This window comes from Lactuca virosa, chromosome 1, assembly GCF_052849685.1.
Source record: "Lactuca virosa cultivar CGN04683 chromosome 1, Lactuca_virosa_CGN04683_v6, whole genome shotgun sequence".
Lineage (NCBI taxonomy): Eukaryota > Viridiplantae > Streptophyta > Magnoliopsida > Asterales > Asteraceae > Lactuca > Lactuca virosa.
In genome coordinates, this window is record NC_136426.1 from 133,986,318 (window position 1) to 134,005,412 (window position 19,095).

Genomic DNA, 19,095 nt, shown 5'->3' on the forward strand with positions numbered 1-19,095 from the left:
TCGTGATAAAATCCATGAAGTGATTCACGTGAGCGTAGGTTTAATCCAATAGTCAAATCTTATTTCAGGAGCACTCATGAACACTGCAGCAAACTTTCGCTATGTCTAAATGCTTTAGACAATCTACAATCGGATTCATGATAGTCTTACCTCATTACCTACTTCCAAAGTATGATTGACTGTGGATGTTTGAATAACCTAGTTATTCTGGAAGTCAAAACATGTGAAGTGAAACACAAGAATAATCGAATCCAATATGGCCTCAAAACTTGTGAGTATAAATAAAACACCTTTTATTTAATCACCATATTGATTACACATTATTCATTGTATAATGTTTCGGATAATCAACTTAATACTTGAATTGAAACAATAGTCATCCCATGCTCTAAGCATACACACTATGTTTACCTATGGTCCTTACTTTGTGAAATAGATCAATTGAACACATTTCTAATGATGATCGTTTCACAATTCCCAATCCTTATCACAAGTGTAAGAATACCAAATTCTTGCCACTACTAGAATATGTTAGATTCTAACATTTTACGCAATGATCCTTTTGTAATCACATAACACCAAAGTCACAAAGACTTTGTCAATGAAATTACAAAGTGCTCTATTGGAGATTGTTACAAGACAACTCCACATATATGAAGTCTAACACTCAAAAGTACATTCATTTGAACATCCTTCTTGTATAAAAGTTTCTAATCTACACAGATTCTTAATATCCAACTCCCATTATGGAAACATTTCCATATTTGCCATATGAAAACTCATTTTAAATAGAATCCTATATATTCATAATAATGTCGATATGGTCCATTCATTACTATACTTCCAACTGCCTACAAGCGACCAATCCTTGGCGAACCTTAGATTGTCCTTGACAGTTGTTTAACTTACTTTAGTCATATCTGGTTCTAGTCATTTTCCCTCTTAATGCCCTAGGCATTTGGAAAATTAGAACGCTTGAATATTACAGCATATGCAATCGATCCTATACCCGAAGCGTATGGGATACGATACATAAAGACATGATACTTTACCAGTCTCCTGCTACAATATTGCTATATATAGATTTCCCTTATGTTGAATCTTTTCAACATAACATTCATATATGTCCTTTGACTAAATTTGGTTAAAAAATCTTGATCTAAGCTTTTAGATTTGCAATAAAGTATAAGTTCCTCTCCCTTAATTATAGCAAAATGAGTTTTCAACTTCTGCAACTTTGCGAATTGAAACTTTTGTTTTCTATAATTAATATTGCTAACTTGCAACATAATAATCATGCTCCCACTAACATGATAATTATATCTTTACCTGTATTACATTTATGCTCCCACTAGCTTTGACATGTATTCAGAAAACAACTTGACTCCTAGAAATCAATACTTAATGACTTTCTTACCAAAGTTCAAATTTCTGATACATGATGCTTCGATAAGACTTTATCTAAGCTCATACATCTTTTATAAGAAAGCTCATAAGTGTGTCTAAACTATTTCAGAACTTATATCAATAAGTTCCAAATGTTCCGACTAATTTCAAAATCTCACAATTCGAACCATGAAGAGGGATGCCGTAATCAAGATCGGATTTGAAAATGCAATTTTCACAATCGCTATTTCCTTAAAATCTTCCTAATGAAAGTGTTTCCTCACAATCATTTTCATGAAGGAAAGAAACCTTATGACACTTAGATTTCATGGTGTATTTGTTCCTATCCATGTGAATTTGACATAACCATAATCATAAGACAAGGTTTGTGACAAATCCAAACTCATATGGACCGAACTTGTTCAATCTTTATTTCTTGCCACCTGGAAGCACAAGGGCCTACCATGTCTTCCCAGTAGTCAAGCAGCTCACCCATACATATCAATGAACTTTCACCAATCAAGGTGCTTTGCTTTATGCAATCAATTGAGAACTCTTAGAACTCACATGCATAGTCAACTTTACTGGAATGGCATAGAAACAAGAATATGTCAACATGATAGGTTATAAACCTCAAGTCGTGTGCTAGTGATGAACAACTAGGTTTATTATTGATTTGTTCTTGAAACTTTTCAAGATCATTAAGACTCCTATTAACCTCTTGATATATAAGATTTTCTTGTCAAGAAACATTCCTTGACAAACAAATATTCAAGAGTTAGTGAGGGTTCCTATCAAGACAAAACCACAACACACGATTGGTCTTAGTTGGTCTTTGTCATATACAAGACATCACAACTTACCAATTTCAAACGTTCAGGAGTAAGAAATATTTTTGCTCCACATTTGATGATGTGTTATAAACCTACTTACGACATGTCACTCAATACACAATCTTGGAGTACGACTCTAAGACTTGATTTTGGAGCGAAGTATGATTCTCCTTAATCGATTTAACCATTTCAACAATTGTCAATTCCTCTTCTTAGCCATATAAATGCACTAAGGTGTCCTTACAGGATCAATTGTGACACGATAATTAAGTACTCTCCCTTCTTTTCAGATTGGAGAAACTTTTATCTTTCTGCCTAATTGATTCTTCCTATTCGTTCTGCTTTACATTGAGAACTTTTCAACGATTCAGAATTACACTTAATTTTGTAAGCATAACCATATTTACTAAACCTTTAGCAAATCATGACGAATATTCTTATCGTTCTTTGTGGCGGACTTGACCTAGTGCACAACAATGTATACTAAATCCCCTAGTCCTTCACTTGACTCACATACTTGTGTGAACAAGGAATTAGTCTCAATTTCCCAATTACGAAGGTTCTCATTCATCACACAACACAAGTCGCGCGATTCCAAGTTTCTGTCCAATTGAAACTTGGGTGATGAAAATCATTCCCTAATTGGTATATTTTTGACACTACCATCAATAACATAACTAAGAATCACATCCATTTTCAACATTGCTAACAATAGAAACATACAAACATCAATTTTTACAAAAGTCATTGCAAGGATATATATATAAATAAGACAAAAATCAAAATTTATTTTATTATAAAAATGCGAAAAAAAACTTGTCCTTACAACGCAATTACAAATGAAAACTATGTTACTAGAATGTTCCTAATCAATCTATCATAACTCTTAAATAGCAGCTCAAAACTCCGATCATCGAACCATGCGATCGAAATCCATCGCTTCACGATCAGACTCAACATACCTTTCCTTTAAGCTTCCTTTCTTTTCTTCGATCCTACAAAACATCAAAATGTAATCTTATCACACCATGTATTAAGAATCTACAAATAGGAAATTAATAGAGTTAGATAGTGGATTTACCTGAAGCAGAGTCATACATCTTGACTCTCCCATCTTCGCGATCCTTCAGGTAGATACGACAGCTTCGCATCCAATGCCCCTTCTCTTGGCAGTAGAAACAATTGGACTCTTTTGGAACAGCATATGGGACAATCTCATATTCAGCCTTTCTCTTTACCATCTGGTCAAACGGTTCGACCATGGCTAATCCCTTTCAATTGGGAAGAGAAGACTTTTCTGGACTTCCAATGTTTCCATTTTCAATGTCCATGGAAGTTTGGGAGGTTGATCTACCAGTCATATTTGCTTAACCAATGCGCCAAATCATTGCTGATTCAACAATAATAAGAAAATAGGTAAGATCAACGAGGGTCACGTCGTGGTCCATCATATAGTAATCATTAATGAACTCACTATATGAGTCAGGAAGTGATTGAAGAACCAAGTCAACAGCCAACTTCCTTGAGACAACGACACCCAACATTCCCAACTTGTCAATATGCAACTTCATCTCCAAGATGTGAGCCAATATAGACTTTCCATCTTCGTGTTTTCTTGCCAATAGGGCTTGAGTGACCTTGAACTTTTCAAGTCTTCGAACACATGGTTCAGGGAGAATTATTGGAGGAGGTAGAGGAAGTGAAGCATGATTTCCATTTCCATGATCCAATCGCGGAACGTCATCTTCATATGGAAAGCTTTTTCCAAAGGATTCGGGAAGATCATAGTCATTTGACATCTATAAAACAGGAGAAAATTCAAGTTAGTTGATAAGAAACCTTGATATAACACCTAAATGAAATATCAAGGCTAGGATCCAACACAATACCCTGCAATTAGGAAGAGGGATGCCGTAATCCAATTGCAAAATATTTGAAGGTAGGTAATGACGATTTACCAATTTCCACCATGAAAAACAAAAAGAAAATTAGGTTTTAAATGTTTTGAAACTCCTACATCTTTTGAGATTCATTGAACGTTTCAATGGCATGTTTAATCTCGATTATTCCCTTCAAGTTTTTGACTGGAATGCCGAGGATCATAAACAAGGTGTGGATAACCATGCAAATTAGCTTGGTACTCTCAATGTCCATCACCACCCAATCAATGTGCTGATTAACCACACACGCTCCATTTATCAATGATAATCTTACGAGAAACCCATTGACATCCTTCATTGGTCCCATATTAGTGTGCTGGTTAACCACACACGCTCCACTAACGACCAACAAGGTGCAATGTGCGATTTCATTAATTAGCACCAATTCCACATTTTTCCTAAAGTAACTAAGATTTGGGAATTTATAAAAGTGTTTAGTTACTTCGTATTTCATTATACTTATAATGGAAGTTTATGTCCTATCCTACCCGTTTGGCTAACGACCCTCCACTAGTCAAGAGTGCGGTGGGTAAGAGTGGATACCCAATGGCGGTCATTTTACAAGCCGCTTCCTTAAACACCCCTTAGGGAGGAGGGAGTCCTTCCCTCCCAACCCACTGAACCCACTGTCACATCAATTTTTTCTCTTCTTTTTCTTCATCTTTCCCAACCCACAACACACAGAAATCCTATCTTTCTCAACCCACTCAACCCACTCAATTAAAAAAAAATACAAAACAACTAAGGTACAAGTTTTAAAACACATATTACAAGAGAAAATGAGAAAGAGAAAGTAGAGAGAGATGATGAAGTGGGTTAGTGAAACCAATTAACCAACCCGTTGAAGCGGGAGTGGTACCGCCGGTAACTCTATTACTAATTAATATTTTACATTTGATTGTTTTGTATTTTTTTTTAATTGGGTGGGTTGAGTGGGTTCAAAAAGATAGGGTTTCTGTGTGTTATGGGTTGGGAAAGTTGAAGAAACATAAAAGAGAAAAAGTGATGTGGCAGTGGGTTCAGTGGGTTGGAAGGGAATGAGTCCCTCTTTTCTTATAGACCAGCTTCGTGAATGAGACCTACTAACGGTAAGACTGGCCTTTTACTTATATATATATATATATATATATATATATATATATATATATATATATATATATAGATATATAGATATATATATATATATATATATATATATATATATATATATATACTTATACATATATATATATATATATATATATATATATATATAAGTATTAAGCTCTTAATATTATAATAGTATAAGGGTGTCACATGTTTTTATTGATTACCTGAGAATACAAGTAAATTTTGAAAGAGTGTCAACGATTACGTTGGTGAGTGGATAAGCTTTTATATATAGAGTTGAAAACCTTTCTTTGTAAATGTAGTGTATGCACAAGAAAAATCCAATATTTTCCATATAAAATGAGTTGCAGTCTTAAGACCCAAAGATCAAAATGTACAAGTATTTTACCATACTTATAATAGTGTAAGCAGTTTTATAAAAAAAAAAACCCTTTGAATATAGAGATCCCCGTAAACTATGTGTGTCGTTATTTTCCTATGTGAGTTATTATAACCATACTGTTTGAAATAGAAACTTGTTACGACGTTCTTCAGGCGTCGGAATGTTATGACATTTGTCACTCCAGACCAGCCGGTCTAGCTGTTGCATGCAGCTAAGGTGTGGGTTGTCAATCCCAATATAGATCTATATACAAATATCACGCTCTCCCTACAAGAGACTCTGGTTATAACTACATGATTTTAACCAGTACTCTAAGAGTACAATGAAGTAGTGCCTCACAACCGGATTTAACGAGTTTACATGTACTATAATTGAAAGTCCTTTTTGGTAGTAGGAATATAACCTTCCTTAGTAAGTTCATAGAGTTGATGTAACATAAACTATACCTATTATAGCTTATCATGAATGTACGTAGTAAATGAAAAGCCCTTTTGTAGTGAGAATTGAACCCTTTTCATAGTGAATAGTAATTTAACAAATCATAAACTATACTTATATAGTTCATCTTGTATGTTTGTAATGACTAAGAACCCTTATAATGAATGAGTATTTCTGTTATCTAAGTAACTTAACAGAAAACACAAGTAAATATGTAGTCATCATTGATAAACACTTTGCTCAACACATTACAAAGTGTTAGTAAACTTGTAAGCTGTTTATAACTAGTTTTACTTTTCTGTCACTGATTTTGTAAAAATCACAGAAAAATCATCGTGAGTCGAAATCTAAATCCGTAAACTCTAGAAATTCATAAAATGTGTCTAGTATACTCACAATTTTTATTATGGTTTTTAATGATTCCTAACTAGTGTCAAAATGACCATTTTCACTGACTGGTCCGAAATTTTTTCTGTAGTGATAGACAGTTTTGTAAAAATCACCATAAATTGTAGAAAAATCGTATGGATATGTGAAAGTAGTAATTTGAAAGGTATAAACCTGAACTATTTGCATATTGAACAGTTTTGAAAGTTATGGGGTTTAAGATGGTCAAAACAGTTCGTGATTGAGCCATAACTTTTCTGTTGAAAGCTGTCATTTGAGTTTAAACATGTTTTAAATGTTGTAACTTGTATTCTCCCCCATAAAACTAGAAGAAAAAATGAAAAGAAGGGGGTATGAACTCACCTTGAGTGATTTCCTGAGATGGATGGTTGAAGAAAAGGGGTTTCCAAGTCAAGAACACTTGGAGAATGCTTAAGGATTTGAAGGTCCTAAGAACAAATATGACGATATTTGTGTAAGAATCCATGATTTGAGTGAAGGAATGTAGAATACTTAAGATTAATAATGAAGAACTTACCAAGAGTGAGGGAAGAACTCGTTACTTGCTGGATGTTTGAGTTCCAGAGAGAAGAAAAAAGAAGAGAGAGAGAGAGAGAGAGAGAGAGAGAGAGAGAGAGTTTGATTTTTGGATAAAGTAAAAGAGACTTTGGGGAAATGGATAGAATATAGAGTTTTATGTTGATTTGATGAAAGAAATCTGGTGGAGTGTTGGGTATTTCATAAAAGGACAATGATTTAACTAGGTAAGGTGTGAATAGTGACATAAAGTGGATATGGGGATGGCTTGGTGTCATAACTTCTTGGAAAAGTCAACAACCCATAGATAATATCTTGTACCAAAGATATGATCCATAATAAGAATTTGCCCCAAAATAGGAATAAAATATGAGTTTATGGGGTCTAATATGTCAAAATACGAGTTTGGGTGAAAATCCCCCATCAAAATCATCAAAAACGGGCTTAAAACGCGAAAGTGGTCGAAAACCGGAAAAAAGGTGCGAACCTGTGAGGGTTGCTGAGGACTCGAGAGGTTTCGCAGGTGAGAAGGGTAGTGACTGTGAGTGCATGCTCATTGCGAGAGGGTTCGGATGCGAGAGGAGTTCCTGCGAATAGGAAGGCTCGGATGCGAGTTCTGCCGAAGACCTGCGAACGAGCCCGAGAAGGATGCGAATATTGCCAAATCTGAAAAGATGCTCGCTGCGAGAGAGGGTTCGGATGCGAGATTGCTCGGTTCGCTGCGAACCTCTTTCTAATTTCGAAAGTGGCTGAGGCTTGCGAGAACCTGCGAGAGTTTGCAGGTGAATAGTGACATGCAAACCTCCAGGCCCTTTTTTGACTTCCTTCTTCCGTTTTAAGTTATTTTTGGCCTGGGGAAGGTTTGGGATGGTATAGATGATCATATAAACGTTGGAAATTGTGATTTTCACTATCAAAAGTTTTGAGAGAGATCGGGAGAGATTTCAAGAGAGATCTGGGAGAGATTGAGATAGAGTGGGAGAGACTGAGAGAAACTTCGCGTGTAGCTTTCAATTGTGTTTGGCCCCATAATGCAAGGTTCATAAACCCCATTATGCCTCGTTATGAGTGTTTTACACCCCCAAAGGGTATGTAATAGTGCTTTATAGAGTTGTTACTTCACTCACCCTGGTTAGGGTTTAGAATTTCTGAACATGTGAAACTTCCAAGTGATACTTTGTATTATGATAGAAAGTTGTACATAAGAAAGCATAGAATATACCCTATCAATACAACCACTAAATGAGTTTATCGGTTTGACCTGTTGACTTTTGTTGGCTTTGACTTGACCAGAATTTGACGGTTGTCACATCATCCCCCGTTAGAAGGAATTTCGTCCCAAAATTAGCGTTTCGACTGGGACTTCAAGGGTTGGGGAAGAGATGCGGGTATTTTTTTTTCATCTGGTCTTCGCGTTCCCAGGTGAACTTGGGTCCCCGTTTAGCGTTCCATCGGACCTTCACAATAGGAATGCGACTTTGTTTTGTTCTTTTGATCTCCCGGTCCATGATTTCTACCGGTTCTTCCACGAAGTGGAGACTCTCGTTTATCTCAATCTCTTCAATAGGGATAACAAGAGTCTTATTGGACAAGCACTTCTTTAAGTTGGACACATGGAAGGTAGGATGTACATTCTTGAGTTCTTGCGGTAATCGAAGCTTGTATGCTACCGGGCCAATCCTAGCGAGGATCTCGAACGACCCGATATATCTCAGATTCAATTTCCCACGTTTACCGAAACATATCAAGCCTTTCCAGGGTGAGACCTTTAACAACACTAAATCTCCAACCTGGACTTCCAAAGGCTTTCATCGGTTATCCGTATAACTCTTCTGTCTGTCTCTAGAAGCCTTTGATCGTTCTCTGATTTAGACAATCTTCTCGGTAGTTTCTCTTATGATCTCCGGGCCAGTGAGGGTGCTTGTTAGGGATTTGTGTGGATTAGGTGTCTAAGTTCATAACTATTTCTAGAATGTACTTGACCCGGTTAGCATGGTCCATTTGGGTTGCATGGCATTGCAACACTTGGATATACTAGATGAAAGAAAGGACACTTAAGGATTATTAATATATTATAAGTTCTAATATATTAATAATATTATTTAATTAGTATTCATCAAAGAATGAATATGGAATTAATTAAGTGATCAAAAATAGGCTAATTAAATATATGGGGTTGATTGTGTAAATCATCTATTCTTGTATAGTTGGGCTAATGATCCATGGTTTGTATGGATTGGGTTAAAACCCATAAGGTGCTCCATGGATAGTCCATGGAGGTTACAAACCCATGGATCATGGAATATGAAAATCCATGACAATTAGGGTTTACATGGTGTAACCCTACTTGTGACACAACTATATAAAGACCCCATGGATGACCAAAATCGGCATTACAAGCAAGTAATAGAGGGCTAGCCGATTTTGAGGTGTAAGTGAACTTCTATCAAAGTTATTCTAAGTGTTATGGTGTTGTGTGAGACATTTGATGCATCACACTTGAGGTGCTAGGCTCACAAGGTTTTCAAGGAATCCAAACAACAAAAGGTATGTACTTCAACTAGCTATTATGTTTAAAAGTTCCCCATGCCATGCTAGTTAGGTTAATAACCTTGGAAATCAAATTTGCATGTATCTTAGTAAAACATAGATCCAAGGTTTTAGGGTTGCATGAACACCTTAGGAGTGTTAGAATGCTCAAAACCCTTCAGTGGTATCAAAGCCTAGGCTTGTTTTCTTGATACTTGATGCAAACTTGTTGAAAAAACTCAAAAATGTGCTATGTGCTGAGTGAACTCGCCGAGTCCATGGGGGGACTCGACGAGTCCATGTGTAAATCCATCCTACTCGTCGAGTAGGATTTTGCACTCGACGAGTAGGAGCCCCTGATTGCAGATTTTCGAGTTTTGCTGCTGGAAATGGACTAGAAACATTACCCTAAACTGTTTTGGTGTTATAAAACTTGTTTTAGAAGGTGTAATTGTTATGCTAATCCATTTTCAATGGCTAATATCATAATTTCAAGTTTTGTATGGTTTAATTATGATTATTGAAATTGTTGATATGAACATTCATGAACTTATGAGTTTAGAAGATCATAGGAATTATTTGTAACTTGCTTGGTAGTTTAATTCTTGATCTTGATGTGTTTTAATGGAATCCATAATTTGTCCTCAAGTTATGGATTACCAAAAGTCACACTTTTAAAAGTCCATTATTAAAAACATAGGTTACATAAAATGAAAAGTCTCTCATTTTATTAACCCATTAACTCATAAGTTATGAAAGATAAAAAGTTTTGAAAGTTACAAAACTTGCCCTCAAGTTTTGGAACATGTAAAGTCACTTTAAAAAATTTAGTTCCAACCCCTAGAATTTTAAAAGTTAAAATTCAACCCTTATACTTTATAATATTATAAATTAATAATATATATATATATATATATATATATATATATATATATATATATATGTATAAGATCAAGTCGTTTTACCGTTAGTAGTCCTCATTCACGAAGCCGGTCTATAAGGGGGGTATAAGGTTGTGGCCTATAAAATGGCAGCTTAATGGGTGTCCACTCTCACCCACCGCTTCCTTGACTGGTGGAGGGTCGTTAGCTGAATGGGTAGGACAATGACTTTAAACTCTCATTAAAAGTATGATGAATGTAAAGTAACTAAATGTTTTTATAAATTCCCAATCTTAGTTACTTTAGGAAAATGTGAATAAGGTGCTAACCCATGAAATTACACTTTGCACTTTGATTAAGTCGTTAGTGGAGCGTCTGTGGTTAACCGGCACACTAACCTGGACTTAACAAGGTAGGCAAAGGGTGACTTAAAGTTTATCATAGGTCGGCGGAGCGTGTGTGGTTAACCGACACATCGATTGAGTGATAAACATTAAGGGTACCAAGTAATTTGCATGGTTACTTCACACCTTGTTTTGTGATCCTCGGCATCCCAGTCACAAAACCTGAAGGGCACACTCGAGATTGAAACATGCCATTGAAAAGTTAAATGAATCTCAAAGAATCTAGGAGTTTCAAAACCAATTAAAACCTAATAATTTATTTCGTTTTTCATGGTGGAAATTGGTGAATCGCCATTCACCTACCTTCAAATATTTTATAGCTTGGATTACGGCATCCCTCTTCTAAGTTATAAAATATTGTGTTGGGTCCTAGCCTTAATATTACATTTGGGTGTTTTATTAAGGACTATCGTTATATCTAATCTAAACTTGTCTTTCTTCTTTTTCAGATGTCTTCTAACAATGCTGCTTCTAGCTCAAACTCTACCGGCTCCTTCTCTCTCATGAACCTTTATGGGAGAGTCATCTTTGATGGATCCAACTTTATGGACTGGATCAGGAACATCAGGATGGTCACTCGTTACGAGGACAAGTGTTGGTACATGGAAATGCTCCACAAATAATGAGTGTTTATTAGGTTGTATTTTCCCTTTATTGTATTTATGGTGTAAATACTCTCCCTCCTATATAAAGGGAGAGTTGGTCATTTCTTACTTAAGCTAGCTGATTTTTCTTAGATTAGAGATTACTTTTCTCACAATGTTATCTAGAGAAAGAGAGAGAAGTGGTGGGTTCTCCCACCCAGGGAGAGTTTCTCTCCCACCATGTTCTTCATAAATATTTTTATTATTCTCTCTTGTTCTTAGTCTTTTTCCATGAACTCATAATATGTTCTTCGTGTTCATACTTTCAAAAACACCATTAATCTCGAGATATCTTACTTCCGCATTCACCGTTCGTATAAAAATGGGTCTCTACAATTGGTATCAGAGCCGTACCTTGAAGGTTCAAGCGACTAGTTCAAGGGAACGACTCCCGTTCGGTGATTATCTTGTGATTTTTCCGTGTTTTTGCAAGAAAAATTTTTCGGGTTTCTTACCGGAATTTTTTTTATGAAGTTCGTTCTTAGTTCTATTTTCTGGGTGATTCTTACTTAATAAAATAAATTGTTGCTGCTGCTGCTCGTTCTATTTGTTGCTGGAAAAAGATGTTCTTAAAAGATTATTATTGTTGTTGTTGAAGAAATGAAGAAAAATGGGAGAAGAAATTATTTTTGTGGTCTCCAAATTGTTGAAGAATTTGCTCCAGGAGTTCTTTTTCTTGGATGTGAAGACACAAAAATTATGGGCTTATTATTCTTGAAGATAGTGGAGGAAAGCAACTTTTTCTAGAAGATTTTTTTTTACAGCATGTTTATTATGATCATCATAAAAGGTATGATATTCATACATTCTAACTTTTATTTGTTGCTGTGAATCTTCAAATTAGTGCATTTGGACATGTTTAAGTGTTTGCATAAAGCATATTGTCCTTGTTACTCTTTTGGGTAAAGAGTACTCCACTTTTCACTCCCTCAAAAAGACAAAAACCATGTGACATTGTCCTTTCCCATCACCTTTTGTCCCTAAAAACCTCCTGCACACTCTTCTTTTTGCCTTCCCAAGACCCACTTTTGACTTAGAATGCTTTATAAAAAGATTCTCTCATTAAAATATGAATAAATGGCCTTTGCGGTACCATTTTTCATGGAAAAATAGCATTTTTCGTCAACTGTTCAGCCCTTCTCGGAGCCCAGAACCGCAGTCAAAAACTGCCTACCGGAGTCTCCTAAGAAGTCTCTCAACACCCCTTCTCAGCCTCTGATCCGAAGTCATACCCGCAGCCTCTTAGTCCGCAACCGAGAGACCGCAGCCCCCTTCCTGCTGATCTGCTGACCGAAGTCTTCCTCTTGCGGACTCCACTCGGACCGCAGCCTCGGACCGAGGTCCTCACACCGCAGGCACTTCATTCGGTTCGGACCGTATCTCGCTACCGCAGCTCGGACCGCTGCTTGACTTGCCCTCGCTTGCACCGCAGCCAGCTCCCTGTATCCGCCTTCCTTTACGTCCGCACCCAGGTCACCGTCCGCACCCTAGAACCCTTCCATCCGCAACCCATTCCGACCCGCAGCCATTCCATCCGCATGCACCCTCCTTAGACCGCATCCTCCTCCTTGCCTTCGGATTTTCCCTCCCCTCCTCCCCTCTCTTCTTCCTTCTTCCTCCTCCCCTCCCCTCCTTTTTTCCTCCCCTCTCATCAGCCCCCCCCCCCCTTTTTAGCCTTCTTATTTTTTTTAAGCTTCATTTTGTTTATTCAGCCTTTTTTTTCTGCATTTTTTTTAATTAATTTTTTTAACACCAATTATTTATTATTTAGCTAATTTTTTTTAACACCATTTTTTTTATTTAGCCTTTTTTATTAAAACCATCTTTTTTTAAACCAATTATTTTTTTAACACCAATTTTTGCCAAAACCGAACCTTGGATTGTCACATTGGTTCATTTCATGCCGGTTATTATTGGAAGAATACTCCTACCGCAGTCGGACTTCATATTATTTTTTGTGATGCTTGCACCGCAACGGCGATTGATCAACAAAGTTGTTTCGTATTCTTCACTTTATGGGATTTTATGATTTGTCGCTCTTGATTTTTGGTTGACGAATCATGTATCTTGAGCATGTGGACTTTATTCTCTATTGAAGACCACTTCAAGTGTTCCGGCACCGCAGTTTGGATATTTGGATATATTTTTTGCACAACAGATTATTCTCAGCACAGCTTCAGCAACTATGTCACCCTCCTCCTCATGACCGCAAGAGTATCTCTTTTACTCTTTCTCGTTTCTTATCGAGACCCTTCATACATCTAGGGAGAGCTTCTCTTAGCTTTTGGTATCCGACACTCTCCATCCGATGATTTGTTGATTTTTGATATCCGGTCATTGGTTATCAAAAATAGGGAGAGAATATCATCCGGATTTGGTTATTATGATTGTTTGAGTTTGGATTTTCGAAGACTTCTGAAGACGATTATTTATTTAGTGATGCGATGTGGCACTTCTTTTTGGTCTTTACGGATCAAATTTTTGGCATTACTCGATGTTTTCCGATTCAGATTATTTATTATTCGGACTCTACCACAGGATGATTTTGTGTTTGCATCCGGTTCAGATTTTATGATTTCTCAAGTTTGGATTTGTGATATTTTGAAGACGAAGATTATTTTGGCGATGTGACGTGGCACTTATTTTTGATCCTTGGATCAAATTTTCGGCATTGCTAGACTCACATTATTTTTATCCGGACTTCATTTTATGGATGCTTCACATTTTTAGCAGGTTATTCTTTGAAGAATTTCGGTGTATTATGATTCGAGAACTCGATATGTTTTTCAGACTTTTTGAAGCCGAAGTGTTTATTTTATTGGATCTTCTACTTGCTCATGGTGACCTCCTTCTTCGGGTGATTATGATTGGTTTGAAGATTTGGATCTTATTTTTTCTGCTTCATTGGTTGTGCTTTGAAGCCGAAGACCTTCATTGTCAGAAATTCATGGCCAGTTTCAGACTTCACAGACACTTCAGAGTTTCAGAGACATTTCAGCACTTGATTTCATTTTATTACCACACTTGTTAGTCGGATTACTGTATTATAGCCTTGTATCACTTATTGGATCTCTCATCATTTGTAAACATTTAGGGAGAGAATGTTGGTGCATGGAAATGCTCCACAAATAATGAGTGTTTATTAGGTTGTATTTTCCCTTTATTGCATTTATGGTGTAAATACTCTCCCTCCTATATAAAGGGAGAGTTGGTCATTTCTTACTTAAGCTAGCTCATTTTTCTTAGATTAGAGATTACTTTTCTCACAATGTAATCTAGAGAGAGAGAGAAGTGGTGGGTTCTCCCACCCAGGGAGAGTTTCTCTCCCACCATGTTATTCATAAATATTATTATTATTCTCTCTTGTTCTTAGTCTTTTTCCATGAACTCATAATATGTTCTTCGTGTTCATACTTACAAAAACACCATTAATCTCGAGATATCTTACTTCCGCATTCACCGTTCGTATAAAAATGGGTCTCTACAACCACTCACGAAGAAAGCACCCGCGGCTATAAAAGAACTAATTGAAGAATTCTCTAAGCAATCTATAGAATATCATAACCCAAGGAATGACCCAAGTCGAGGGGTGGTGAACTCTATTTCCGATGACATGGCGGCAATGATGGAAAAATTGGAGAACATGGATCGAAGAATGACTAAGATGGACCAATCCATCCATGCCATTAGAGTCGGATGTGATAACTGTAGAGGACCTCACCTCACTAAAGATTATGATCTTGATGAGAACGGGAATCGGAAAGCTCAAGTGTGTTATTCAAGTGGTGATAGATACGATGATGATTGGCTAAAACCCAAGAAAGAATGGCTACCTTATGATGAGTACAAGAAGGCGAAGGAGGAATAGTATAAGCAAAAAGCAAGAGGTTTTTATCAAAAGGAGGAGCCGGTGCAAGAAAAGAAATCTGATTTGGAAGATATGCTTACAAGATTCGTAGCCACATCCGAGAAAAGGCATAACGATACCGATGCTGCAATAAAAGATCAACAAAACATGTTGAGAGAGCACCAAATTATGATGAAAGATCAACAAGCTCTGCTTAGGAATCAACAAGCCTCCATTCTCAACATTGAAAAGCAGCTAGGCCAACTTGCACAACAAGTGAACGAAAGACAACCGGGTGGACTTCCTAGTAATACCGAAAAAAATCCGAAAGGAGCACATATAAACATCGTGACAACTAGGAGTGGGAAGATAATTACTCCTCTGGGCCCTATTCAGAAAGAAGATCCTAAATTGGTGCAAGAGGAAGACTCAGAAAGTCAGAAATCGAAAGAACCCGACTCGACTCTCCAAGTCGCAGACATGGACTCGACGAGTCCCCCACCTGAACAGAAAAATAAGCCTCCTGTTAAACCATATCAGCCTCCATTGCCATTTCCAGGCTGATCTAGACAAGATAAGAATGATATTGATTATCAAAAATTCCTGGAACACATAAAAGCCCTTCAAATCAATATACCCTTCATCGAGGCGGTTGCAAAATGCCAAAATATGCCAAATTCTTAAAGGAGCTTCATACAAATAGAAAGAAGATGGAAGAAGTGAAGAAGGTGGTGCTAAATGAAAATTGTCCAGCCGCCATGTTGAACAAACTACCTAAGAAGATGGGTGACCCGGGTAGTTTGACCTTGCCTTGCCATTTCGAAAATTTATCAACTATTCATGCATTGGCTGATTCCGGGGCAAGTGTTAACCTTATGCCATATTCGTTCTTCAAGAAATTGGACCTTCTGGAACCAAGGCCAATTCGAATGGCAATTCACTTAACAAATAAAACAGTGACATTTCCAAGGGGGGGGGGTATGCGAGGACCTGTTGGTGAAAGTTGATAAGTTTGAGTTGCCCGCGGACTTCATAGTATTAGACATGGAAGCGGATCCTCAAGTCCCAATCATACTTGGAAGACCTTTCCGCAACACCGAGAGTGTTATAATAGACATGCGAGATTCTAAACTTACCCTTCGGGTGGGAGACGAACCAGTTACATTTGGGGTTGATCAAGCCATGAAGCACGCAAGATATAGTGATGACACGACATTTTCGATTGATATGTTGGAAGAATTAATGGAAGAATGGGAAGAAGACAAGCCAACCAAGTCTACCACTGAATTTGACGATGATTTTGATGCTGAAAGAGACCTGATGGAGATAGAGAGACTACTCGAAGAAGCTGAATATAATGAATTAATCAGAAGTGCTGAAGGATCGACTCGCCAAGTAGCTGTCACAGACTCGACGAGTCCATGTGAGAAATCGCGATCAGACAGGGATTTTGGCCTGGACTCGACGAGTCCCCTCGTTGGACTCGACGTGTTCAACGTACAAAACATGAAATCAGAGCTGAAAACTTTACCTGATCATTTGGAGTATGCATTTACTGAAGAAGGTGAACAAAAACCTATAATTATAGCTTCTGACCTCACCAAATCTGAAAAGGAAGAGTTAGTCAGAGTTTTAAAGAAGAGAAAGAATGCCATTGCATGGAAAATCACTGATATTAAAGGGATAAGTCCTTCCTATTGCTCTCACAAGATCAACCTGGAAGAAGGAGCAAAACCGATAGTACAACATCAAAGGCGGTTGAACCTAAACATGCAAGAAGTAGTAAAGAAGGAGGTGGTCAAGCTTTTAGACGCAGGAATCATATACTCCATTTCCGATAGTCCATGGGTTAGTCTAGTTCAAGTGGTGCCTAAGAAAGGAGGGATGACGGTACTGACAAACGAGAAGAACGAGCTCATACCAACTCGAACGGTAACCGGTTGGCGAGTGTGCATCGATTACCGAATGCTAAACGATTCCACTCATAAAGAACACTTTCCCCTTCCTTTTATTGATCAAATGCTTGAAAGATTGTCTGGCCATAGTTATTACTGTTTCTTAGATGGATTTTCGGGTTACTTCCAAATACCCATAGACCCAATTGACCAAGAAAATACTACTTTCACTTGCCCAAGTGGGACTTTTGTTTATCGCCGCATGCCTTTTCGGTTATGCAATGCGCCCGCGACCTTTCAAAGATGCATGACGGCAATTTTCCACGACATGGTGGAAAAGTTTATGGAAGTGTTTATGGATGATTTTTCTGTTTTTGGCTCTTCTTTTCATGATTGTCTTACTAACCTTGACTTGATGCTTGCTAGGTGTGAAAAGACCGATCTAGTCTTAAATTAGGAAAAATGTCACTTTATGGTTAAAGAGGGAATACTCTTAGGTCACAAGGTATCCAAGGCGGGGATTAAGGTGGATCGGGCAAAAATTGAAACTATTGCTAAATTACCCCCACCGACTAATGTGAAGGGCACTAGGAGTTTTTTTAGGACATGCGGGTTTCTACCGCCGTTTTATAAAAGATTTTTCTAAAATAACTAGACATCTTACTCAATTATTATTAAAAGATGCACCTTTTCACTTTTCTAAAGAGTGTCTAGCAGCCTTTGACATTTTAAAAGAAAAATTAACTAATGCCCCGCTCATTATAGCCCCGAATTGGAACCTGCCCTTTGAAATAATGTGTGACGCAAGCGATTTTGCTTTAGGAGCCGTGCTGGGTCAAAGGGTTGATAAGCACTTTCGACCCATTTATTATGCAAGCAAGACTTAAAATCCGGCCCAAGAAAACTACACCACGACCGAAAAAGAATTATTAGCCGTGGTGTATGCCTTTGACAAATTACGCCCCTATCTTATTTTATCTAAAAAAACTGTTTTCACTGACCACTCTGCAATTAAGTATTTGTTTGCCAAGCAGGATGCAAAGCCAAGATTGATCTGATGGGTGCTTTTACTACAAGAATTTGACATCGAGATCAAGAATAAGAAAGGGATGGAGAATGTAGTTGTTGATCATCTTTCTAGACTAGAGAATCCAGAAAGGGAAGAGGAGGACAACATGGGTATTGAAGATAGCTTCCCGGAAGAATATTTGATGGTGGTCATGGAGGAAGAACCATGGTATGTGGATATTGCAAACTATTTGGCTGGCGACTACCTTCCGAAAGGCCTCACTCATCAGCAAAAGAAGAAGCTCTTTTTAGAAATTAAATATTATTTCTGGGATGAGCCATATAATTTTAGGAGCTGCGCGGATGGAATCATTAGAAGATGCGTTTTTGGCAAGGAGATTCGAGATATATTGGAGCATTGCCACAATGGACCGGCAGGAGGACATCATGGGATCCAATACACTTCTAAAAAAGTGTTTGATGCTGGTTTCTATTGGCCTACTATTTTCAAAGATGCTGATATTCACGTAAGGGAATGTGATGCTTGCCAAAGAACGGGTAATATATCCGCAAGAAATGAAATGCCCCAAAGAAATATTCAAGTTTGTGAAATCATTGATGTATGGGGTGTGGATTTATGGTACCATTTCCTTCATCCAAGGGCAACAAATACATACTAGTGGCGGTGGATTATGTGTCAAAGTGGGCGGAAGCGCAAGCATTACCCACCAATGATGCAAGGGTTGAGGTAAAATTCATAAAAAAAATTATTTTCTAGATTTGGAGTGCCAAAGGCGTTAATTAGTGATAGGGGTACCCATTTTGCTAATGATCAACTAGCAAAAGTGTTGCAAAAATATGGGGTACACCATAT

At 37.4% G+C, this 19,095-nt stretch overlaps 1 protein-coding gene across 1 annotated transcript; it reads left to right on the forward strand.

Moving 5' to 3' along the window:
- Positions 1 to 15,977: 15,977 nt before the first annotated feature.
- Positions 15,978 to 16,325, forward strand: LOC145121038 (uncharacterized). Its single transcript, XM_079056822.1, has one exon. The coding sequence runs from the start codon at positions 15,978 to 15,980 to the stop codon at positions 16,323 to 16,325; it is 348 nt and encodes a 115-aa protein (XP_078912948.1).
- The last annotated feature ends 2,770 nt before the right edge of the window (positions 16,326 to 19,095 follow it).